Source organism: Oxyura jamaicensis, chromosome 4 (assembly GCF_011077185.1).
Source record: "Oxyura jamaicensis isolate SHBP4307 breed ruddy duck chromosome 4, BPBGC_Ojam_1.0, whole genome shotgun sequence".
Lineage (NCBI taxonomy): Eukaryota > Metazoa > Chordata > Aves > Anseriformes > Anatidae > Oxyura > Oxyura jamaicensis.
In genome coordinates, this window is record NC_048896.1 from 1,399,236 (window position 1) to 1,425,215 (window position 25,980).

General features: G+C 49.2%; 1 protein-coding gene across 1 annotated transcript in view; it reads left to right on the forward strand.

Moving 5' to 3' along the window:
* Positions 1-671: 671 nt before the first annotated feature.
* The window catches only part of EDA (ectodysplasin A), a 36,696-nt gene continuing 11,387 nt past the window's right edge, over positions 672-25,980 (forward strand). Inside the window, exons 1-3 of the mRNA XM_035324180.1 lie at positions 672-755; positions 8,988-9,093; positions 25,933-25,962. Coding sequence (XP_035180071.1) covers positions 672-755; positions 8,988-9,093; positions 25,933-25,962 — 220 coding nt within the window. The remainder of the gene's footprint in view (positions 756-8,987; positions 9,094-25,932; positions 25,963-25,980) is intronic.

A 25,980-nucleotide genomic window follows, 5' to 3' on the forward strand; every position in this document is an offset into this window, starting at 1 on the left:
ACCTGACCGAGACTGAGAGCAGCTCCCAGCTGCCGGGCTGCAGCTGGCTCTGTATCCTTCTTCTGGATGCGTTATTTCATGGATGTTACATTTACAGTAGACTTGTTTTTCTTTTAATGGCAATACTATTTCATTTGGACCACTTGAAGCCCTCCTCCTGTTTCCTTCCCTTCTGTTTTTTTCCTTCCAGTGAAGTGTCATAAAAATTAATCATAGCTGAAGGCCTATTTTAACATCCAGATTTAGAAAACAGGATTCAAAATCCCTTTTGCTGAAAGTAAAAATGCACTGTAGCAAGAACTTTTTGTTTTGTTACGGAGCAAGGAAAAATGTTTTAAAAACTCTGTCGGAGCAGTCTGTAGCAGGAAGATCCCAAAATGTCAAAGATTTCTGAACATTCAAAAAGAGGAAAGAAAAGGGGGGGGGAGTGGATCTCTTGTGGCAAGGGCAGAATGAAGTTTGCAGAGCAAGCATCAGTTCAGGTGCCTGACGAATGTCCTCTCCTAGCTTCCTACTTTAGGGATGGTTTTGATGAGTAAATCCTAACCCATTTTTCACTGTAACCAGTCCCATCGAAGGCGATGGGTTTATGCAGGACTTTGAAAGATAAAGGGAAAAACATCGGAAAACTGGGAAATGGAATAAATTCAGGTACTGCAGCCGTGTTCTCGATGGAGAGCTCCAGAGCAGGATCCAGCTGCGTCTCCCTTCTGCTGGCCGGTTACTCCCTGCAAGGAGAGGTGGCCTTTCTGACGGTAGGAGGTGTCTGCTTTGGAGGGGGTGCTCAGCACAGAGAGCTGCGCCTTCAAGAAGCCGTTCAGCTCAGCAGCCTGAGGTGTTTCCCTCGTGGCTAACAGACCATGCCAGGCGTTCTTAAAACTCTTTTTGAAGGGAGCAAAAGGAAGCCTCCTCCTCAGGAGAGGATCCAATGGTGGCTGGAGCGAGCCTTTAGAGGCTGGAGAGCCCCCAGTTCTGCATTTCGCGGGGCAAGGGAGGAGCTCCAAGTGGAGCGTCAGAGCCCCGAAGCTCTTGGCTGGAGCCCTGCCTGGCTGCAGGAGTTCCCGAAGAGCTGTTTGGGCTTCAAGGAGGGCTGCGTGATGGAGCTCACGCCGTCCTGGGTGGACTGGAGAAGATCCAGGTGGTGAGGAAGCATGAGCAAAGCACACATGGAGAAAAACAGACCAGGCAAGGGAGGAGAAAATGTGGCTAATAGCAAGTCGCTGAAGCTTGTGGTGTCTCCCTTCGCGGCCCTCCAAAGCAACCGTGCGCTGTGCTTTTTGAAGTGTGCAAGTGCTTTGATAATATAAACGCTAAAATAAGAAAAGAATTGCTCTTGGTATGCAAGAGAAGGAACTGTGACCTCCATATGGAGGGGGACGTAGCCCAGCTGGCTGAAAATGGGGCTGAAAAAAGACTATGAAGGCTAATTAAAATGTGAAAAACTGAGAATTCATGCTAATAGACAGCAGATCTCTGTCTGGCGCTGGTTCACAGCTAAATTTGATTTCCTTGGGAAACGAAAGGAACTGATTTAAGATCCTTACCTTGCACTGACATTGATACTTTTCAGCGTTTTAACCAGTGTGTTCCCAGGGAAGTGTTGGGTTACTGCAGGTCTGCCTGCCCGCAGAGGGAAGTCCGCAGCAGGAACCTCTTACTGCCGCTACCATTCAAAAATTCAGCACAGGTGTCTTCGTATACGGTGTTAAGCTCAGCTTTGACCTTGTTCTGCCTAACATCTGGCTTGTGTTTCTGGCTTTCCCTTCCCGTGCCAACAGGTGCAGCGCTGCAGAGCTCAGCCCACGCTCGGTGCTGCACGCAGCGCACGCTCTCCGCGGGTCCGGCTGGCACCAGCGGCGTGGCACGCCTGCACCAAGCGCCCTCGCAGGAGGCAGCAGACAAAATAACTCCACTAAGAGTGTCTTGAGACAGGCATCTGGGGAGGTAGTTGTTCCTTGAAGTCGGTTCCCTGTGGCTGACTTCTGGTTTGGACACGCACAGCAAAGTCCGTGGGCGAAGCCACCTGCCCGCGGGCGGCACGCCGCGTCCCCGGGTGGCTGCAGCCATCAGGATGTCCCCTGGGTTGGGTCACAGCCCACACGTGGCTGCAGAACGGGACCAGGGATGGTCACACGAGGAGTTGCTCCCAGTGCCGATGCCAGCACAGAACTGCTTCTGTCTCCCGTTTAGTTGGCAGCTCTGGCTGGGGCCTCGAGTTTTGTTCCCTCAGCATTGTCTGGGGAGCTCACGCTCATAATGCTGTGGCCGAGGTTTCTGTGTGGGGGAAGCTCTCCCTCTAGGCTAAAGTCACGTACCGGCAGCTGATAATATGGAAGAGCAGTCATAGCTTGGGCAGTAAATATTGTACACCCCCAGGCTGACAAGGAGCCTTCACAGGAGAAGATTGGACTTCTTCCCCGGGCCAGCACAAAGACCAAGCGTACCTTTGGCCTTTCTCTGCGGCAGGCTGATGTTGCTGGTGTTCAACCTGAAGCGTTTAAAGCCAAGCTGCTACAAAACCTCTTTTTGTGGTCTGCAAGTTAAAAACCTCTTTTTGTGGTCTGTAATTAACACACGTGTCCATGGAAGGAGCAGAGCTGACCCTGGTCTGGGGGTTTCCTGTGCCCCGCCGGGGAGCACCTACCCCTGCGTCTCCCCTGCTCCGTTCACCGAGGGTTTTGTCTGCCTGCGCGGGGCCGTGGGCCGGTGTTTGTGACAGAACAGGCTGATGAAGCTGCTCTGAGTCACACTGAAAATATTCATTTGTTCTCCCTTCTGTAACATGAGTGGGGCATTAACAAAGAACAGTTAGCTGTGTTTGAAAAGTAGCAATGAGTTAGTGGTAGAAACATCAATAGGTGGTGTGGTACGCGTTGAACTGAAGCGAGTTTATGGGATGCGCAGAAGCTGCCTTGGTCAGCTCTCCAAAGCCTCTGGACTTGAAATAGCCGGAGAAACCCCCATGAGACAGCGCCGAACTGCTTGGGGTGTTCGGTGAGGCACTTGGCGTGGAGAAGTAAGGTTTTGTGTCGCAGCCTGGGCAGCTGTCACAGAGGTTTGATCAGGGGACGGCAGTTCTGGACTTTGCTGTTTGTAGGGGATGGTGAGAAGGTGACCTGCTCCCTCTGGTCTCTTGGTAGGGGAGAAAAGCTTCGGTTTGGGTGACAGGGCTGTGAATGGGAAGTGGGCTGGTGCTGGGATTCCTTTCATCAACCAGCTACTGAAAATTTAAAATACTTAATGTAGGTGCCAGCTGCCTTTTGTTCTGGAAGGACATCGGTTCTGGCAGAGGCACCTTTCTTTGGTGGCGGCTCGGTTGTGCAGGGAAGTTTACGAGTTGCGTTACAGCCGCTAATGAGCATTAATTCCCCGGGCCTGTCAGTTCGTAACAAGGCTCGAACTGGTGACTGGCAATCGGGCCTCATGTTCTGCGCTGAAAAATACAGTGGCTTTCCTGAGTAATGAAGTTAAAATACCAATAAAAACTTAGGAAAATATGCTCCCTCCTCTTTTATTGTTGTCTAATAACTTTATATTACCACAGTGCCTAGAAGACCCAGGAGCATGACTCACTGGGCTCGTATTTAAAAGCTGTGATTGCGCAGTCCTCCTGAAGGGCTTTCCAACCAACCTAAGGACAGAAATGCTCAGCAGATCGGGAGGAAGCGCCTCAGACCAGCTCCTGAGATGTGATGGCAGCACGGTAACGGCCGTGGCCGTACCCAGCCCAGCAGCGATGCTCAGTCCCTGTGTCAGCACAAACGGCCCGTGTCGCTTTGGGTGAGCTCAGGAGAGTTCCTTGAGCATTTGTCCCCTGGGTAGGAAATGGAGGTTATAGAATTCCTTTGCCTCGTAGCTTTGGGAGGCAAAAACTTTTAAAGTTCGCTGTCGAGTCTAAAAACCTCAGTGAGGATGCTTACGTGCAGATTAGAATGAGGGGGAATTGTGTTTTTCTATCAATTCAAAGCCGATGTTTTGTGCCTCTGGGACCTCGGGCCGCAGTGTGAATAGCTGGCAAGAAGCGCGATCCGGCTGGCGTTGGGAGCGAAAGGGAGGAAGGCTGGCGGGGAGCGATGAGAAAGATGAAGCATCAGGGGCGAGCTGGAAGGAGGGGATGGTACTCGAGCCTTCCTGCAAAAAAAAAGCCAGCGGAGGGATTTAGGAGGACAGCGAGTAGCCCGGCTCAGATCCCCTGGAAGGGAAGGATCCGAGTACCTGAGCTGGGCTGAAAGCACAAAATTTGGAGGAGGCAGATGGGCGGTGAGGGCTGTGGCTTCAGGCGGTCGGTCGCTGCTCTCCCCACGCTCCGGCTCACGGTACAGGTCGCGTTACAGCACCCAGAGCTGTGGCTTGTCTCGCCAGCAAGATGTATAAACTTTTGTCGTGTTTTGTCCTGTTGAAATGTGGATCGTTTACTCTTTCACTTCTCGCATCTTTATAAGAAAAAGGAATGATGACAAAAGTGAGGCTGGAAATATGTTGAATGGCTTTTTCGGTAAAACAAAGCTACCCCCAAAACTTCTTCCTAGCCTGTTTGAACATAAGTAATCTACTTAGTATTTTACACCACGTGTTACCACAGGCAAATTTCTGATGTAGGACAATGGGGCTAATACTCAAGTAGCTGTTATTTGAACCACAGCCTCCGACTGCTGAACTTGAGAGCGCCAGAAAAACAACAGCTTTGCTTGCAAAGAATGTCTCTGAAGAGTTTAGTGTGCTTATTGGTCTCCTCACGCTAACGATATCCAAAATTACAAATGAATGAGGGAATTTGATTTTAACAGCACCATTAAACAATCATGTAAGAGGACAAATTCATTCTTTCTCGCTGGTGCTTTAATGTAGGAGTGTGAGGTTTTTGATTAGATCTAAAGCTGCCTGCTCTCGCCCCCCGTTATTAATTGGAAGCAAACTTGGTAATGCAGCATGCAGATGAGTCTTCTGTTGGTGTTTTTTAAAGTAATTAATATACTCTGAAACACTTCTCAAGAATGTGCTTTTCGCTGCAGAGCCAACGCAGAGCAACTCAGTTCTGTAATGCTTCTTTTTTGGTTCCTTGAAGTTCTCCTGTCGGCCCATAACCTCACCTTTCGGCTACTTTCCAGCCGTGCCACACCAACACCGAAGGTATATCCCCTCGTTTCCAAGCCCTTAGACCATTTGGAACACGTTCCATTGGTGTCCAGTGGGTCCTCGTTCCTCTACCAGGTGTTTCTGAGGGCTGTGTATTTCAAGGTATTTGCAGAGAGGTGCAAATCTTATGTCTGGAAATCTTATCAATTAATTTAGCAGCCCAACATTGCTTTTTAAAATACGATTTTTTAAAGTGTTATAATTACCTGTAATTTGTATATTCTGCCATAACTCCATGGTACAGCTGCGTTTCGTATCCAGCTTCCTATTTCACGGTACCTTTACATATATGTACACGTACGTATTTACATATGTGTATGAAGTAAAGTGTCTTTATTCTGACTCATGCAGAGTGAGGAACGTCCCTCCTTCCAGAGCGGACTCGCTTCTCGGTGACTGCAGGCTACATTACTCCGGCAATTCCCATTGTGTTCTCTTGACATTCCCGAGCATTCCTGTCCAGCCCTTCCAGTGCGGGTTCTGCATGTTGCTGCAGAGCAAACCAGTGCTTTTGTGTGCTTGTCTTTGTTGTTCTTTATTTTGCTGACAGAAACCAAGGTATATCTGATTCATTCTGGTAAGGCATGCTTTCACTATTGTTTCGCAGGTTATTTTGAGGTATGTTTTCCCCCAGGGTTTTTCCTCTCTTCGCTTTCTGACCTTTTAGCATCCTACAAGCGATCTTCTTGATTAAACGTAGCAAGTCCTAATGGGTTTACGTGGTGTTTCTCAAAGGAGGGTAATTTGAGGACTTCAGATTGACGCGGGGAGGGAAACGGTGATTGTTCCAGACTGACTGCGCGGGATAAAACCGCATTTCCCCACCCCAGTCCTCCTCTCCCCCCGGAGGGGAGCCCACAGACACCGTCCTGGTTGCTCGTCACGTTGGTCAGACACGTGAAGGGATATTCTCAGCAACATCTGTGTTGTGATGCTGTCCTAGAGACCATTTCGCTGGAGATAATTTCTCCTTCTGCAACCGTCCGCCTGGCTGTAGTGTGTTCGCGAGATGGGTGGCGAACATCTGCTGGCTGTGCTGTGCAAAGCCTCCCTCGTTGTGGACACACACAACAACAGGAGAGTAGATGAGGTTAATTCACTTCGAGGCTGAAAACGTGCAGCCTCGCCTCCAGGCCGAAAGCTGCAGAGGCCGAGAGCCGCGGGGTGCTCTGTTAATCAGACCTCCGGGGCAGCGAATGGAAAGAGCCTCTCCGGCTCCTCGCAGCTGCGTGGGGACCAAACGTAACTCCCACCCGTGCGGGCCAGAGGGCTGTGAGCTGGCCTGGCGGCAGAGCATCCCCAGCTGCATCCCGAGAGCTGCAAGGCGGGGAGATCTGCGTTACTGAGCATCGCAGGGGGAGTCCCCAGGACAAACTCCTCCGTACGTCTTAGTACTAACAGCCTGAGCATGGAGGGCCGGTGGTTGCTCCTCCAATAAAGCCTCCTTCCACTAGAACTGTCCTCAGACAGTGTGTGCTCAGAGCTGCTGTGGTCACAGTCCCTGACTTAAGCTAGCTCTGTTATTTTTCTAAGTGAACGGTTTATTCATTTCCCTCACTCTCATTTAAATTACTGACTTGGTCTGATTAGAAAGACTGAGCTTAACGCTTAGATCTACTTTTAGCCAACACCTGGTATTTTTCTGACTCGGTACTGATAAATGTTCACCGAGTGAAACCTGAATGAGAACAGAGAAGCGGGTGAGGCTTTGAACAATCTTTAGCGAGCCCTTTGGGCTCCCCAGCCGTGGAGGTGATCTCCGCAGGCGCAGCCGGGCGTTGGGCGAGCTTAATTTCATGCTGCAGCATTTCAAAACTGGATGTCATATTGTGTTCCCAATAGCACGGAAATGAAACGTGTTTGTTTTGAAACAATTAGTGCTGTGCCATCACAAAGCCTCCCTCTGATGAGGGGTGTCATTTTTAGCCCTAGCGCTGGGAGCAGCTGTGCCACCCGCTCCCAGGGCTCCTGGGCACGAGGCTGCACGTCCCCGCGTGCTGCTCCCCGCGCTTAACGTGTCCCTGCTTTTATTTCGTGGTGCTTCGCAGGGCTCAAACCAGATAGCCAGGAAACCACGGCATTCAGAAGCGGCGCTGATGAATTTGTTGGCCTTTTAACCTGACCTACGAAGTAATTTGTTGCTTCAGTTAGTTTCGCAGCACTTCGGCTCAGCTGCCCAAGCGGCCTTTCAGTGTCTCTGCCAGCAGCTGGGGGCTGGATCCTGCCCGTCCCCAACCTGCCAGCTGTGGAAGTAAATAGAAACACGCGCTGCGAAGGCAGGAATTTAAAGTGCAGGAGGTTTGGAGTTGGGGTTTAGGAGCTGTAACGCCAACACTGGCTGCGTCCACAGCACCGGCTGCATCCATGGCTCTATCAGTGCCAACGGGCTGACCCGGTACGTTCAGCCGTTTGTCCCCTTTGTCCTTCAGACCTCGTTTGTGTGCCACTGCCTGGAGGTAGCAGGTCCACAACCAAGGAGAAAGGAGGGGCTCAATGGCAATTTTAAAAGGGTTTTACGGTTTTCCTTCTGAAAAGCAAATGCTTGTGGATTCCCACCCGCCAACAACTGCTTTTTCCTCTTCAGCTTTTGCAGACCCAGCTAAGAAACGAGTGGTACAAAGCTGGGTCCGAGCGGTTTGCTGAGCCCACCTCCTGCCGGGGCAGGATCCGGCCCCTCCTGCAGCCCTCTGCGACAGGCTGTGTGCGAGCTACGGGGAGGGACAGGGCTGGCCGCACGGCAGGAGCAGAGAGGCCTGTAATGATTTTAGCAGGGACTTTTACAACCTGCAGCTTAACAAGCCTCTCTTTTAACTGGTAGTCCATGAAAGGAGTTTATTCTCCTCTGCTATTTAAAGGATGCTTTTGATGCCGAGGGTTTTGTTCTCAGGGCAGTGGCAGGATTGATAACCTTTGGAGCTGCTTTTTGAAGCCCGTTCATTCTTCCCTTAGAGGGGCGTGCGTGCGCTTGGTGTGGGTAGGTATTTGTGAATCAAATACCTGCCATCGAGATTATTCAGCACAAAAAAGAAAACCCCATCCTGGTGAAGCCGCCCAGGTTCCTGCGGGTGCAGCACCAGGCAGAACAGAGCGTTCGGCTCCTCCCGCCTTCATCTGGTGTGAAATCTCTGATTTTATGGAGTGGAAATACCTGGGGAAGTGCCCCGGGCGTCGAGCCGCCTGGCTGCTGGTGTAGCTGGGAGGGCTGGGGAGGCTTCTGAGCCGAAACCCAAGTGCCGGGGTTGGGATGTGTGTTTAATAACTGTCAAAGAGTTTTTAATGCAGCGACTGTTTTTCATGAATAGGAGGTCGCTACATAAAAATTTTGCCTCTTGGCAAAAATCGTGTTATAAAGATGTACTTGCTCTAGGTTTAAAGTGTTAATTATGTGGTATACTGAATTGGATTTAAAGGTCCCTGAAGACCTTTGAATCTCAGTAGCTAATGAGGCTTGCAGAAGAGGGCTTGAGAGAGAAAAACTTACTGGCAGTGAGTAATACTGGTGAAAGAGCTCCAGGATTGAGCAAGTTTTACAGAGGATAATTAGCAACGATTGCATCAGCGTTTGGGGCTTGTGCTGATCTCCAGCTCCATCTTCCATGATCTGCGTGTTAGCGGCAGCCGGCTGCGGGCACCAAGGTGGTCTTTGTTGGGTTGGCAAACCAGAGGGTGATAGAAATGACTTCTCTGGTGCAGCTCAGCTGCCTGGTTGGGCTGGGCCAGGCGTCCGTACGCTGCTGCCACGCGTCCATCCTGCTGGTGCTGGGCTTGGCAGAGCCGGGGCTGCCGGCAGGGGCCCGGGGCATTGGGGCCGTCCACTGCCACGATGCTTAACCCTGTCCTTGTTCTTCCAGCTGGCCTTGCTGAACTTCTTTCATCCTGAAGAAAAGCTGCACGTTGGAGAGGAAGGTAGACGTGTCCGGCGAAATAAAAGGAGTAAAGGCAGCGAGGGGCCAGATGGTGAGTGTCACTTCGTTCCTTGCTGCTGTGCGTGGTGCTTTCACACTCGTAATCAGGCCGACCTTTTTTTCTGATCGTGGTTATATGCAGAGTTCTGTATGGGGGGGGGAAGTGTCATCTGTGGCTTATAATAGTCTCTATATAATTTTGATTGCCTTCAAGATTATTAGTTCCAGCAGTCCTTTTTTCTACAACTGGAGCTCCAGTGAGCTTGCACAAATTAATGCTACTCAGTACTCTTGTCGTTTGCTCTTCTCTAATAGTGAGGCTCTGTGCTCATTTAAGGTAGTAACTTGTGCTTGTACACCTGTGTTTGTTGCTCTATTCATCCGTCTTAGCTTAAAATCCTCAAGTAGCTACTCACAGTCTAAAAACAGCTGTGAACATCTGCATCACAAAAGGCTCTAACTGGGTTTCACAGCAGAGGTTCAGCACCCACAAAGTCAAATTATTTGTCTGTGGTCTGATAAACACAACAGCAAGGATCTGTGACTCCAACCACAGGGCTGCCAGGGCTTCTCAAGGCCTTGGTGCTGGCTGATGGCCAGAGACCTCTCTGGAGGGGTGGCACTGCTTGTCCTCGTGGTCAGCAGGACGTCCCTTGTGCTCTCACCATCCCTCAGAGGGAGCCTTGTCCTCCACGTGTCCAGTGGTGTTATGCTGGGACACCAAAGTGGTCACGTTGCATCCTTGTGGTCATGTTGTTTTGGACCTTCTGGCTGGGTTTGGAGGTGGTGTCTGAGGATGCCTCCCCTGCAAGGACCATCCCATCACCTGCTCCTTAATGGGATGGGCCGTTCTATTTTTTATTTTTTAAAGCGTTTTAGTCTTTAATCTGGAAGGCTCTGGAGCCCATTCATGACGTCGACCATTCCTGCACTCGACCGTGTCTTTCAGAAAAATGCTGCTACTGCTGCTATCCTGTCCCTAGCACCAGGAGCTGGTATGTGAAACAGGTCAGAAATTGGACTAAGGGCTGCGTTAGAGCAGATTTAGAACAACCACGGCTTACCGAAGGTGGGCCCAGCAGCCAGATCACGTCGCCCCCGTCAGACGGGGTCTGCCGAGCAGCAGCAGAACCGTGAGCACGCCGCTCAGCTCTGCCGTGGCACTGTCTGACAGCGAGCAGCGAGGCTGCCTTGCAAGAAGTAGAGCGAGAAGTAATTAAGGAGTGGTCTGTGCGTGGCTTGGTGCCTGCTCAGCTTGTCGAGTCCTGACGGCGTTTATAAACTTCTCGGCTCTCGTTAGGTTTCCCCCTCGGCTTCCAGGCTCCGTGAGCTCCCCATCCTCCCCTCGCAGTTTCGCGGTGGCAAACGTTTTGCGGTGGCTCCGCTCCAAGAAATAGCTTCATGAAACTCCCAGGATTCCTCCTCCCCGAAACGCTGACAAGTATGATGCATTTGGTACAGCCTCACTGAGTGATTCCAGCTCAGTGTGGTCCAAGCCTCTTCAGCGTCGGTGTCGGCCTGATGCTCAGATGGCTCGGGGAGGATCCGGAGCCTTTTGCACCGACTCCTCAAAATCCATTCCAGTATCTTCGCGAGGCGCTTGTGCAAGTAGCGAGTTCCCACTCGATGGGAACCGTGTAAATTCAGCGCTGCTGGCAGATGTCGGGTGGAATTAGCCTTGTCCGTTAGGCTGAGTGCTGGCTTCGTACTGACAGATGTGCAGAGAATCACGGTGCTGTGAGAAGTAGCTGCTGAAAGCTGGTGGACCAACGGGGGCTCTTCTCGTCCGTGTTGTGCCTAAGTGAAAGCGTGCGCTGCCTTTGTAACGCCTCGGCGGCCTCCGTGCCTGGCCCACATGCACTCGACGTTCCCTCAGTGCACCAGGGCTGAATCATTCCAGCAATCTAGCACAGTTCCACCAATTAGATGCTTCTTTATAAGTTCTTTTTTGACCGTGTAAGGTGACGGGGATGGGCAGAAGTGCCACGGTGACAGGCTGTTCTGCTGACATGAGCAGGATGGACTGTGCTGGCAGGCCATGGCGCAGTGTTTGGCCATCCCGGTTTTATGAGGGAGGGAGGCATTTAACAAGTGTGAGCTGTCAGGGTAGGGATTGTTCTTGTAACAACCATAAAATCAGTAAACAAACAACAGAGCTTTCTTCCCCGTGTGACTCCTGGGGTTTGTTGTAGGTTTGCGTGCAGGAATCTGTTTTTCAGAGAAAGAAAATGAATCGTTAATATACACACACAAATAAATGATTGTTACGGAATTGATAACACCGCTCGCTTCACGAGTTTTACAAAGGAAAAGCTGATCGAATCTTTGATCTCCAAAGAGCCTCCCGAAGATAAAAGTGGATGCACTGCAACTTCCCAGAAGGAAGGAGGAGATGTGCTTTCCACTTGAGGCCTCGCTAATATTTGTCTGGAATTAATTTTGCCAACTTTCAAGTCCCTTCACACATGCAGCGAAAGGCTGGGGCGATGCGGAGTGGGAGAAGCCGTGGCTGCAGGGAGGCTGCGAGGCCTCGCTTTGTGGCTGCTGGGGTCCTCACCAGCTTTTCCCACCGGTACCAACAAAGCGATGGGCTGGATGGTGTATAGATGTCAAAGATAATCTGGTTCTTTTCCTAAAAGTTCAGTTTCTTTCAGGAAAATGAGTTTTGGCAGTGAAGAGGGTGTTTTGAGGAAGGACTGGCCCCGTCCCCGTCCAAGGTTGGGGTGCTGGAGGCCCCGGCGGTGAGCCCGGGGTGCTGCCTCTGTGCTGCTTTCTGAAAAACCCCACAGAAAGCTGCGGGCAGCAGGGCAAGGCCATCAATCACGCCCCGTCACTGACAAACATGACTTGAGTGCTTCGAGGGCTCCTCCTCGGCGGACTGCTCACTTGTCATGTTTTACGAGCGTGTTTGCTTAATGTTTTTGTTTGTGCCCCTCCGTGCGCGGTGCCCTGGAACCGCCTGAACAAAGCCGGGGTCGTGTCCTGGGAGGAGCAGGAGGCTCCTCGTGCCCGGCCCTGCGGCTCGCCCCGTTCCTGCTCGCCCTTTGCCGGCTGCCAGCCGTGCCGTGCCGTGCCGCGGGTTCCTTCGCCAGGGCCAGCAGCATTAACGGGAGGCTGGTGCCTGCCCCAGCCCCGAGGAGCGCAGATCGTGTTTCGTGCCAGCTTCCTCTACATGCCTCCAAAACCAACGTTTGCACAGCTTTAAAAGCTGCACCAATTCCTTTCGACTTCTCAGGGCGCAGGGTTATCCTCTTTGTGGTTCCATTTTATGGCGCTCCGCGTTACCGGCTCCACCTGCTGCTTAATTTGCCCTAGTTCACTAAAACTTGACCCTCTCCGATGTCTCTCTCTTATTTTCCTCTTTTTGCCCTCCTTCCTTTGTGTCTCGGTGTATTTATGCTGCTGTGGAACCGCTGTAGCTCCCAGATTAACAAATCATTCTGGAGCTGGTAATTAGCAACAGTTGTGCTAAAAGGAACCATCAAGAATGTTAAATTAGTCCACTTTTAAATAAACTGTGTATGAAATGTTAGATCTCTATTCCCAGAGCAACAGTAAAAATGCTGCTGGCTCTTTGCTAACAAAGCCAAAATATGGGAGTAGCATGGTTGTAACTACAGAGACAATTCCGTGCTCTTGAGGTTATAAATAATGACAGAACATTTACAAAGCAGATGTCAATAGGACTCTTTAAAAAACATTGTTTTAAAAAAACTAGTTTCTTTTTCTCCTACTTTCATCTCTGTTCCCAGTTAGATCCCTGCAGTGCCGCTTTCCTGGTTTGTTTGGTTTTTGCTTCTTGGTTTGGGGTTGGTTTTTTTGTTGTCTTTTTTTCTCCCTTCCTAGGTTTTTTCATATTGAGCTTGGTGAGAAACATAAATGATTGTTATCCATTCTTTGATTCGGAGCATGGCAGCTGGAAAGAGGCTGAGCAGATGGCTGTCCTTAAGCTGACAACAATTTGGTTCCTACTACTTTGGCAGTCCTTACTGCTGAGGAAAGTCCTTGATGAGAACTCACTGCTTTTAGTGCTGTGAATGGTTTCTGCTGAAACAAAGCTTCAGTTCCTTTCACCGGGATGGCAGCAGCTCGAGAAGAGCCCTGCTTCTACCTGGCGCTGGGGAACAGCGCGCTGGGGCTCCCCTGGGTGCCGGCGGGGTTTTGGCTGCAGGTAGCTGGCCCCGAGCCCCCTGCCCCGCGGGGACAGGCACCTGCGGCTGCCCCGTCCCCACGTCCCCTCCTGCGGGGTCTTGCTGGCGGTGCAGCCGGGCTTTTTTTGTACGGATCACAATAGCGACCTTTCCTGCTCGCTTCCTCTCCTCTGGAAAGGGAAGATACATCCCTCCGACTCCAGAGCCCAGAACAATCGGTTCCTTTGTGTCGGCCCCGTGCAATTCCCCAAAGTCCAGGAATTCTCAGAAACGCAGATGTATTGAGGGCGATAGAGCCTTATTGTGCTCAGAAACCATGGTGATGAGCACTCAATAAATAAAGAACATTTCCTGGATACTGGAGCGGAGGAGACAGTCCCAAGGAAAGGCTCACCAGAAAATACTCACTCTTCTCTGCTTTTTCCCCCCAGAATTTCTTTGTGATTTCCCCCAGAATGGCAGAAGGGAGGAATTAAGATATGCTGTAACAGATTTTTCATTCTTCACGCACAAGGACCATGACATCACTGTCAGTATTTTTTATGACTGTGGCTAAAACTAAGACTACAGCTCATTCACAGATCCTTACCTACGCGGTACACCTAGGTTTATTATAATAAGGTGGGCTATTTGTTTAAGGTCCCTTACCTTGGGCACTTTTCTTCCATGAAGACACGTGGATAAAAACATAGGAAACTAATTTTAGACCCTGGTCTTGTGTCTGTGCTTGTTTCTAACTGCTCTTTCCACAGGGACAGATCCAGAGAAGCTTAACAACTGTCTGAAAATTCAGAATGAGTTCAGGTCACGGTTTTCAGGGCTCTTACTTACGCTAGTGGCAGATTAATACCCAGCCATTTCTGGAAACTACTGAAAATAAAGGGGAAAATTATATTCAAGGGGGTCTTCGTGCTCCAGGTGTAACTTGTAAAAGAGTGCATTTTCAGACAGCTGAAATGTTTTCAGCTTATCCTTGGCTCAAACCACTCCAAATTATTTTTTTTTAATACTGAAATTACTTTGAAGCCAAATTCGCTGCAGTGGCTGTTAACGGGCTTTGCTGAAGCCTATCTTGGGAAACCATAGGCAGTCATTTTCCATGCCGAAGCATGATGTGGTGGGTGCTGACGGAGTCCAGATTTCTTCTTGAACTCTGCTGGTATGTAGCCACCACAGTCGCCTTCCCTTCCAGTTCTGACCTGGCTTGTTCCAAAAGAAACCCTGCTGCCTTACTCTTAATATTCCTAAGGACGTGATTGGGTTGATTTGTTCCATCCATCACGCTTCCTCGGGGTGTGTTTGTCCTTCTGGCGCCTCCCCATCTGTCTCCTGCCTGCTTTGGATGAGGTGGGTGGACCGCCATGGAACAAGGTGGAGATGCTGAGGATGCTTGGAAGGCTCGAGAAGGACTCCCCCGGTCAGAATTCCACCTGGACTGCATTTTCAGGTACTTGTGCTGATTCAGCCTTGTCCTGGTGGATCCTTAGTGCCTGACCCAATGTTGTGTGCTGCTGCAGCAGGCTTTGCTGAAACTCAGACTAAACTTGTCAACTTCTTTTAAAAGTCCGTGTTGAGCAGCGTCCAACATCATTAGAAGTGACTGGTGATTCCATATGAATTCCACTTGTGGAACTGGGGCTTCTCATAATACCTCTGGTCAGATGCTGACTCTTTAAGAATCTCAGTTTCTCCCGTTACAAAACACGGCGCGGACTAATGAGACGAGAACAGATGTTACAGCAAGGCAGGAATGCGATCGCATCGGAGCTGTGTGTGCATCTGGACCGTGGATGCCCTGTACCAGGCATTATAAGTGCTCGATGAGACTAGTGGCTGGTGATTTCTTTCCCACAGTACGAGAGAGGCTCTATTGTCTGTCTTCCTGAAGTATTTGCAGCTGAGCTTTGATTTCTGTGAACAAACCGGCTCGCTGGCCACATCCACGAGTACTTTGCAGGCAGACACAGGCTTGCTCAGCACATGCTCCGAGTGCATCTGGTCGCCGACCAGCTCTGACACAAAAGCTGGGTGACTGGTGCTGAGTCGGGGCGTGCAGGCCTTGCAGACAGCCAGGGCTTGGAGTTCAGGCTCAGCGTCCTGCTGCAGCAATTCCAGGGTATCTGCCTTGGGCAGATCTTGGGCAGAATAACCCCATTTTCTGTCCGTGGCGGCAAGGGCGGGACCGAATGGCCAAACCCAGAGCTGCTGCTCTGGTGACGGGAATTGTGAAGTTGTCTTCAGTTGTGGCCTGTCTGGGCGCTCAATAAAACTCCACTCGGTTATAGTAGACCAGATACATTGACCATAAAAAAAGCAGAGTACTGTTGCACAAAGCTAAAGAACACCACCACCGAGAAGCTCTTTGGGGAAAAAGCTGTGAATGAGGCACGATAATTCGCTGTTTTCATTAGGGCTTTGTTAGCCATGATGTATAGCAACATTGTTGGATTCATAACCGATCTCGTTAACACGAGCAGGATTTGGTTAAGTACGTTAATCTATTTGCAGTGATGTGAATGGGTGACCTCGAGGGTTGGCTGAGCCAAGCAGCAGTTCCCCGTGTCACAGCGGCTGCAAGGACGAGGCCACACAAAAGGCTCGGGCTTCCCAAAGAGCTGTCTCTGTCCCTTGGATTTCTTCAAGGCTGCTTTTCAGATTCATACGACTCCAAGTGCACGTTTGTCTTTAGATATAGATCCCATGCTATTCGGCGCAATTAAACCATCAGATTGCAGGCAGCTGTTCAGTGCTGCAGAGGTTTGCGATCCAATTAGCCAGAATTACATGCAGCGGGAAGAGAAACACGTCAGCTCGTGCAGAGATGAGATAGCCGAGTAGATTTCCTCGCACCTGCCCTTGATTCCTGGTGGACGGCTGTAGTGGGGAGGCATGCGTTTAAAATCTCCAGCAAACAAATTCGGAGAGTCTTTAATACGCTCGGTTAAAACCTTGCAGCGCCACTTGGGAATCATTTCTACTGGAATTCATGACATATGTTAGTTGTTTATCTTAGTGGGATATGACTTAAAATGTCAGAATGTTTTGTGTTAAGCAACAACCGAATAAAACAAACAAAATAAAAACACAGCTGTAATACTACGCTTTAAATTGTTGCATTCAAATATGCGGTATTGATAAAGTAAGCAATAGGGTGCAGTGCTGTATAGAAAATAAGCCTCGTGGGTCCAGCCAGCAAGACAAGAAAAAAAGCCTTTAGATACTTGAAATAGAACTAGTAATGTTGTTTGTCAGCTCTGCTGTAAAGATCCAGCCTTTGGAATCCAACCTAAGTGCCTGAAGGAAAACAAAAGGCACATCATATTCTTCTTCCATAGCCAGTGAGAGTGCAGAAAATGAAATGCGATGGCCACAGGTTCTGGTGTGAACCCCAGGAACTTGGCTGGGACTGATTATGTGGGAACGGAGCTAAGAAGGGTGGAGATTTATGTTTGATTGTTTTTTTTTGTTGTTGTTTTTTTTTGAGAAGTCAGTGCAATGTTACTTTGCCAGCAACAGTGGCTCTGGAGTTAATTGGGAGCAGGATTTTGTCTTTGTTCATGAACACATTTGCGCTGCGATGTGCTTGCACCTAGTCAGTGGAGACTGGATTAAAAAAAAGGCAACCCTTCGTGTTATCAGCAGGCTGTCCTGAGGTCTTGCCTCATCTAAGTAACACATTTATACGCGCGTGCAAGGGTAGAGCCCAGTGCCACCTCAGCCCTTGACAGCCATCCCAGGGCCTCTCTTGCCTCAGATTGAAGATTGAGGGATTTCATTTCACTTTGCTGAAATCTTTCATTTTTTCAAGCACAATAATGACACATGAGAACCTTGGGTGCAATGAGACATTCGACTTTCAGCTATTCTTGTGGTGTGGTTTCAAGGGCTATCTCCAGCTGTTGTGGTTCACCATGGCCAGAAGAGGGAGGGCAGAGCCCGGTGCTGTCCATGGATGGGGCTGTCGTGCGTCAGCCCCTGCGTGTCCCCCTGGAGCAGCGTCGCAGGCTGTGCCCCGAGCCTGGCTGGGTGGGACAGAGGAAATAAATCAGCTAATAAATCAGCTGGTCGTTCTTTGCCAGGTAAAGCAACTGAAGCTGCTGCTGCGGTGAGTAAGGATAGCGGAGCTTTGCTGCAGCAGCGAGGAGCGGTTGTCAGCAGAGCGCTGGCTGCTGGAGAAGCAGAGCTGAGGCTGTGGGATGGAGCAGACCCCGGGAGGTCACCAGATCCTCGCAATGCATGACCACATTTACATCCATCCTAATCCTTTTCCCCCGTCCAGCTGGTGCAGAGGGTGTCTGGCTGCTCAACAGGGTGCCTTTACCTGGGCAAGTGAAACAGGTTTTTGCCTGATGCTCTCCGAGGTCCGTCCTTTGTGCTCCCCCTTCAGTTAGACCATCTTGAACTGCTGTAACTAAAGGTTTTTTTCCCTTTAATATGATTAAAGACCAATATAAATCACACCACAACTGCCTGGCTTTATTAGCCAGTATCTCTATTTCTGCATTAACTGTCCTCACATTCCTTATGAACTTGACCGAGTTATTCCCCATTGTGAAGAGCCCTGTTTCTTAATCACCAAACCAGGCAGAAATCTCTCTGAAGTATTGGCAGGAGAAAAAAACAATGGCAGCAACAACAAAAAACCTGTTACGTGATGAGATGTCTCATAGTCTCAAGCTGTCTGAGGCAGAGGGATTGTGGCTCTCTGGCATCTAGTGTCGCTCCAGGGACTCGACAGACAGGGCTGGAATGAGCTGTGCCTTCTCCATTTGTTTTCAGAGCGATAGGCTTGCGTTGGGGTCTGGTGCAGGGGATCAGAGGGATGGGGAGGGAGCAGGCTGCTGATCCATGGAGCTCCTGGAGCAGAATCTGATCATCTGGATAGCACATGGACGTAGGCTTGTCCTTTGACAGATTGCTCGGAGGAGAAGAGCAGTGAGGTAGCAGAAAGCCACTCTCATACCTCATTTACCACAAGAGAAATGATCTTCAGCCTTTGGTGTTGGTGCACAAACTCTTCTCAGACCCTTCTGGCCAAGCAGCAGAGACCCAGAAGTGTCAGGGGAGACCTCAGTGTGGGATACGTCCCCCGGAGACATATGGAGACATGGGAAAAGTCCTTAAAGGAGATGAAGAATAGCCTTAAAAGTCGATGTAGCCAAGGGAGTGCCTCAAAAGAGCACAAAGAGCTGCAAAATCCCCATGATCTCCCAGGCTTGAGGAAACTGGTTTGAGCATTGGGCACTTAAGTTCAGCGCCGGGGTGGGGTATCAGAAACCATGTCAGCTCCGAGTGGGTGCCGAGCCAGCCTTGGGCACTTGGCAGCCAGTAACTCCAGAACAAGACAGGGTACCGCTGTCTTTTAAGGAAAGACTCCTGAAATTTAGGGCTTGGTGTTCTAACGCGCAGAATTAAAGGCAGTGAAGGTGGAGTGGCAGCCTTAGATGAAGGGCGCTGTTTTGTGGGGGGCCATCGTGGAGTGTCTCAAAGAAGTAACGAGAAAAAGGCAGTGAAGGGTGACTGTGTCCATGCATGAATTTTGAGGAGTTCAAAACAAAATTGGAACAAAAGCAGAGAGAGAGGCAACAATGGTGGTTGAGAATAACTGCATGGCCCAGGGCTCTGCCTTACATGCTTATACATCAAACGGCACAATTTCATCCTTTTATTTTCCCTCCACTTCGTACAATAAGCTCCCCTCTCAGTTGCGCAGCATACCCAGTGTATTTGGATTTATTGAAATCAGAACTGGCCTTGTACCTGCGACATCCCTTCCCTAGCTGGATTCAGCCGTTCCGCCTGCGGCTGCTGACAGCGTCTTTCCTCCACACTTAGCAGGAGACCGCCCTTCCTCATCCCACCCCCCCAAAAAGCACTCTGCCAAGGCATACCAGACATTCGGAGTAGCGCATGATGTGTTTTCCTTCTGGGACGTTTTCCTAGATCTATAATTCATCGTATTTTCTGGAGTAATGATATCAAATAGGAGCTGCTCCTCAAGATCTGCTGCCTTGTTCTCTGGAATTGGTGAAGAAGCACTTTCTTTTTAGGAGAAGGGAAAAATTCATCTTGTTTCAGTATTTGTATCACCGACTGATATTTCAGTAGGGTCCAAGAAGCTTTCATCTGGCTAGACCAAATTTCCTGAAAATGTTGAAAACATATTGGTTCCAAACCTCCCCAAAAACCACATGTTCTAGATTAAGCATGTGTTTGGGAGCTAACATCCTTCTTTCCCCAACTCCACCATAGTCTGGCATTAATAACGCTGCACTTAAAAATATCTGAAAAGCCTTGCGTATCTCGTCCCCCTGTGAATGAAGTAAATACCATTACACCCCTTCCGTAAATGAAATGACCAAGTTTTAGCGGACTTATTCAGTCCGCTTTTAAGTGGACTTTTTGATCTTGCCCATGGAGACAACATATCGAAGAATGTAATGGATTCTTCAGCGCTTGAAATCTCTCTGAAGTTAACACTTGAGCTTTGCTTTCTGTCTCCCCCCAATAAATAAATAAATTAGTCAAATGGGGTTTTAGGGTAGTGGATGGGAAGGCTCAGTGGGTCGGACTTCTTTACACTTCACCACTGCAGTGGTTCCTTCTGGTCTTCACACCTGTGGGAGCCGATAGTGCTGGATAATGCCCAGCCGTAGCTCGGGGTCTTACCAGCTACTTTGTCCTTTTTTTTGGGAAGCTCCAAGTGGCAGAGAACTTCCTCTGGGAGAGATGAACACTTTGACAGCTGGAAGGCGCTTGCTGTCAGAGCCTCCTGCGAGAGATGGGAGCAGCCTGGGCTATCGGGACGAATGTCACCTGAGGGCGGGCAGGACGTGAGCCCTGGGATGCTCTCTGCTGCACCACGGAGCCTGGTTTGCCTTGCGCTGCTTCTGTTTCTTCTCTTCCCTTTGTCCATTGTGTTTACTGAGGATCCAGAACCCCCGAAGAAAAAAATCCCCACATGCAAATGAGGAATAACTTTGTTTTGTTTGTCACCCATACATGTTTCAATAGCTCCATTAATAATGGTTGCCCAACTAATGGCCGGGAACTCTTTCCAAACTGGGCTAGCTCTCTGTTCTCCAGAAGCTACCGGTGGGCTTGGGCAGTGTTCAGAGCTTTGAGACTTAGCGAGCGGTCTCTGTTAAACCGGGTGCTTAACAGGGTTTGGGAAAACACTGCACCAACTTCCATAGCTGTTGAGAGCAGTGGTCATTAAACCTAACGTTCTTCTCCCAGCTACAGCCAGAAGCTCACACTTCAGAGAAAAAGCTGCAGGTTTTTTGGTGGTGCACAAAGAGATAGAGGTTTGAAAATGTGCGTGTTGGATCAGTCACACGCATCCCCTGATACCGCCTTCAGAATCCAATGTTTGTTGTGAAAGTAGCTGTGGACTCAGTGATTTCAACTAGCGGCAACGTTGACCTTATTTTATAAATGAGTGAGAAGCGATGTGACATTTCGGGGACACTCTGCGGTCTTAGGAATCACCGAGGTTTTGTGTCCGGTTCTGTCTGTGCTGTTGGAGGAGGGTAACTCCTGGTGTCCCAGAGGCAGAGTGGTGCTGGTAATGCGGCTACGGTTCGGTTACATCATCTGGTCCTACAGATTCCCCAAAGCAGAGCTGGGCTTCGGTAAGGAGGCGGATGATATGCTTGCTGTAGTAACTCAGTGCTCGGAAATAGGAAAGGAATGTCTTACCGATGCTAGGGGCCAGCAGTGCAAACAGCACGTTCTGGAAGTGGGGCAATAACCAGCGCCTGCAGAGGACGCGGGGGTTATTGCGGCACACCTCTCTGTGGCAGCTTTCCCCGGTGAGCACCTTGAAGGCATCAGCGGACGTCTTTGTTCTGAATCTGATGCGGATGTTGCTCGAACACGGTAGTGGCGCTCACCGGCTTTTTCTGCTCCTGACAACTGAGAATTTGAGAAAGTTCGGCAGCTTTCCTAGGTACTCGCCCTTTGTCTGATGGCTTTCTATAATGGTCAGCCCTTTATAGGTTTTATATAAAATAAAAGTAATTACAAAGATCTGTTCCCACCAATAAAACCAGTTTGAACTGTTTTGAAAGAATTTAAACTATTTCTTGTTAATCCCCACACACAACTAATAAGTGAACGCAGGTTTTTTTTGGTGTGCTATTTATATCGGCACATGTCCTAAAGAAGTTTTTGATATTTTTGTATTTATAGTAAATCATAGCAGTGTGTAGCATGCAGAAAGTAAAATCGGGGGAAAAAAGTAAACTCTCTTAATCTTTATAAGCGAAAACATGTCACATGTAATATCCTTGAGTTGCATCACCATCTGTTTTTTTTCTGAAGCCCTTGGAAATTACCCAGCAGATGTTAGGGCCGCAGGAGCAGAGGGCCAGAGCTGTTTCCCTGAAGCATCGATAGATGCCTTCTGCTGCTTGCAGGTGCTGTTGTACACAACGGGAGCTCGTCTGCTGCAATTATTTTCATTAGCCTAGGTAAGAAGTTTGCATCCGAGCTGGCTTGCAGCTAGCACCTACGGAACCAGTAGTGCTGCCGGGAGAAGGGGCTTGGCAGTGCCTCAAGCCTCCCCCTCCCACGGGCGCCCAGCTGCTGTCTGCGGGCAGAAGGCTGCGAGGGTGGGAGTTCTGTTTGGGTTGGGGTTTTTGTTATCATTTGGAGCTGCCTTCTTCCGCTTGTAACTTTCCCTCAAAGTTTGCCCCTATTGCTCTTTTTATATTCCCTCCTGTTCTGTTAGCTTTCCCTTCCGCTTCCGAACAGATGTGGAGAGGAAGCTTTGGGATGAGTCTGGGTCTTGAGCGCTGCTGGAAGCCAGGGTCCTCAGCAGCCCGGTGCACAGCGTTGTCACTCTGCCACCACGTCTGGTGGGGAAATCGCGTCCTGCGCTGGAGACCTCAGCGGGCAGGTGATAGAGCTGGCCTGGCTTATTGCAGCCAGGGCTGGGGAGCCTTTTTCTAAAGGAAATCAAATGAAGGAGATTATAAATGTTAAAAGCAGATCAGGTAGCTAGTTAAGCGTTTTAAGTCAGGGCAGCAGCCTGCTTCCTAGTTGTGTAATTACGGCTTTCAGTGCCAGTAGGCAAAAATTACCTTGCTTTTTCCAAAGGGACCGATGAGTTTTTGAGACTTCTAGGCAGTGCCCCGTGAGGCTGGGGCGCGCTCTGAGACAGAAGATCCCATCCAACCCTGTGCTCAGTGCATGCAGACTGTGTCCTCAGCTCCAGCTGAAGAGCTCCACCATACCGCAGAGATCTTTGTGATTCCCTGCGTATATATCATTCGTAGGGCTACGCAATTTGCATGACTCAGTCTCATCCCTTGCCTGTTGCCGTGTCCTTCAAAGCCATGCAGCCTTCCCCCTGCTATCCCAGTTCTCTTCTGTATTAGCGGCTCTTGTCAACTTTCTTTACTGTGCAAAAGAAAGCTGAAATGAAGGATTAGACAGAGCTGACAGTTCCTTCACGAAGGATTAGAGCATAAGCGTGAGCGTAATTTCAGATGAAAGGAACTAAAGAAGGGGATAGACTTCCCTAAATCTTGGGGTCTGGTTTGACCTCAAGCACAAGCAGAAAGCAAGCAGGAGGGAGGCAGGGGAGAGGTAGGATTTTTACAAAGAAATGTAAAAGTAGAGCACAAATATGGACGGAGAAAAAACAAACTGTGCTTTGGTGATGGCAGCATTTAAGACCTGCAGGCAAGACCACGAGCTTGATCTCTGCTAAGGACATGCCAGCTAGTGAAAGGAGCTGGTGACGAGCAGAGGTGATGGGAGAAAATTGCAGAAAAGCAAACTAAAGGTTGTTTTCTTAAATAAGGGAAAATAGTGACTGGGGAGCAACTGACCGGTCAGGTTACACTCCAGTCCAACCTGAACTGGAATAAATCCTCCAATGCACAGTGATGAAGCCCCTGGAAGACAGAGACGAGACCAGTGACAGCCAGCATGGATTAGTGGGGATCTCATCAAGGTGGTTTCCTTCTATAAGGTTTTAGATACTGTAGAGGAACGTGGTGCACATGCTTGTAAGCTGCATCTTGGAGAAGTAGCTTCTGGTAGAACTGAATCGAGGCACCTGACGAAGTGGCACCAAAGGGACGTGTACAAGGCTCTGAGACCAGGCAGGGCGAGGTGGGATTAATGGTGCGGGACGAGGCTCCAGCCAAAACTTGTACGGTGTTTAACCTGCTCCGTCGATTAGCAGATAAGCAGAGGGTGACATGCACTCAAGAACTGCAGCACTTAACAGACTTTATTGTTTAAGTACTGGGGAGTGGCCTCCGAAGAGTACGGCAGGCAGGACTTTTTTTTCCTCTGCACATATGTGTTGGGCCAGCGAGTGTTCAGAGAGTCTTTCAAGTCCTGTGCCTCGGCACCTTCCGTGTGGAAGGGAACGTCTGTGTGATACTTGGGTGGAGCTCTTCTTCCCAACCTCAGTGAGAGACTTTGTTACCGTTTTAGAATAAATTCAGAAAAGTTTGCCATTTTGAGCAAAAATGAGGAAAATTCGGTCTTCTGGTGCATCGGATGAACCTCACGGCCCTCTCTACAATTAAATTACCCATCCCCTCCTATTGGGAGATGAACAGATGCAAACCCCCGAGACTCAGAAGCTCCCAAGTCTAATAATATTGTGTTTTTTCATGTCAAAAGTATTTTTGTGTTTGTCGAAAGATTCACTTGCACAGCCGTAACATCTCTCTCTGCCGTGCCTGGAACAGATGCGTGTGTTGTAATATAGACTGTGAACATTGACATCACATGTGGTTCTCATTCCTCCCATTCATCTTTGAAGCTAATTGGTTCCATCCATTTCAAATGTGTTTGGCTCGCCGCAGCTATTTGTACTTTCACTCTGGTTATAGCGCTAATGGTGTGATATATATAACATGAAATAAACTCTCGTGACTCCAAGGTCTGAAGAGACACATACACAGCACTTGCATTTCGCTTGCTGCGTTGTTTTGTTTTAAATGATGTCCCCAGACATTTTTTTTCTTTTCACCGAAAATGTTATTAACCAGCTGGTGCCCGTGGGGATCGCCAGCGGGATCGTGGCTAATTCTGCATCCCGGGAACCTGCAGAGCCCAGAAGGGGCAGAGAAGCCCGCCGGTGTTTGCAGAACACGACAGATTTTACAGTTGGTCCTGATGTGATGGTTGGCTTCAACGTTTCTCCCCAGCAAGATACTGGTTCTGGCATTGCAGGACAACACATAGGTTTCTATCTTCATGATTCTTAATATTCTGAACATACAAATTAGTTTAAAAATAAAAAAAAATAATAATAAGAGTAAATTAGTAGAGGTAATAAATTAGATAATAGCATAAATATCCCGTGATCCAACATCATAATGAATATTCCTGCTGGAAAGGCAGGAATGAGGTTACTGGGTACTTCTCTGGTCCTTCTCTCATCTGCCCTCTAACTATGGGAACGTGGCACTTCTGGGCTTGTTTGCAGTTTGTCTTTCCCTACCACTGCTGACTCAAAGCAGCCTGGCTGCCGTCCGTTCCTAGAAGTCGTGCAGTCCCTTCGCGCACGGCTGGGTTTGCTCAGCACTCGGTGCTGGGATGCTCGCGTCCCAGCAGGTACGAGCACACCGGGGACTGGAGCTGGACGCGGCTGTGGCGTTAATGTTTTGCCTTCCAGGGTCTAATTAGCTATTGGCCTGAACAGAAATTAAAAAGCAAACTTTTCACATCTATGTTGAAACCAGAAATGAGGCACAAATTAGAGTATTTTACAAGTTTCTTGTAGCTAAAGGTGAGGTCGGTCTTTGGTGCACTTCGGGATTGGACTGACAAGTTGTGAGGGAGTATTTGGGGGTTCTTGCAGCTTATTCCCATCCATGATTAATTTTCAAGGAAGCAGTGGAACATGTTTCACACTTCAGCTTCTGCTCAAAACGTCACATAGTTTCTCATCTTAACTATAAATATTTCCACTTCTTGCTAGGGAGGTTTGTATTCCCACTGATTAACAGTTTATACTAATTATTTGCTTCTTTTTTAATCTTTTTTTTTTTTTAACAACATTGCTTGCAAGTACTTGGGCTACTGCTTTCAGCTGAGCCCTGTTCCTGGTGTCTTCTAACCTGTCCTCATCGGGAAGATAAACGTGCCAACTTTAAATTTTAAGCTGGGTGACTTCAAGCCAGCATGGTTTTAGCAAACCTGCTCTCTGCCAGTTCTGCAGCTTCCCAACAGCAGCTGCAGGTGCAAGTGGAGTTCGGGGGAATTTTCAGGGCCCTGAACGGCCAGACCTGGACGTGGCTGAGATGGGCTCTGTCCGGGGACCTTGGGGGCCCTTGGGACCGACTCTCCCTGCCAGGTGTCCGCCGTGTCTGAAATACGGGGACAGTCCGCGTGCTGCTGCATGGGCTATAAATGCGTCCATCGTCTGCTTGAAGAACAATCTGCTGTGCATGGGCCGCATTCGGAAATGGGTTCTGTTAAGCCTGAGGATTTCTGCTGCCGGAAAGCTTGAGGGCAGTACTTGTATTGGCAACTTCACCGGCCATGTGCAGCAAATCTCTGAGCAGAAACCGGAGCAGCATTGAAGTAAGATGGCCTCTGAATAAAATATCTTGTGAGAAGCAGAAAACTCTACATCTTTGTCTTACTGGTTTTGTCACCGATTTTGCTCCAGCGTCGCAGCGACACCCTTCTTGCTAAGTGGTTATTGATGGGGGGGTTATGTAAGATGAAATGACCGAATCTCAACAGTTTTTTTTTCTTTGCAGGTCCGAGTTCAGTTAAAAACAAGAAAAAGGGTAAGTTTGAGTTTTAAT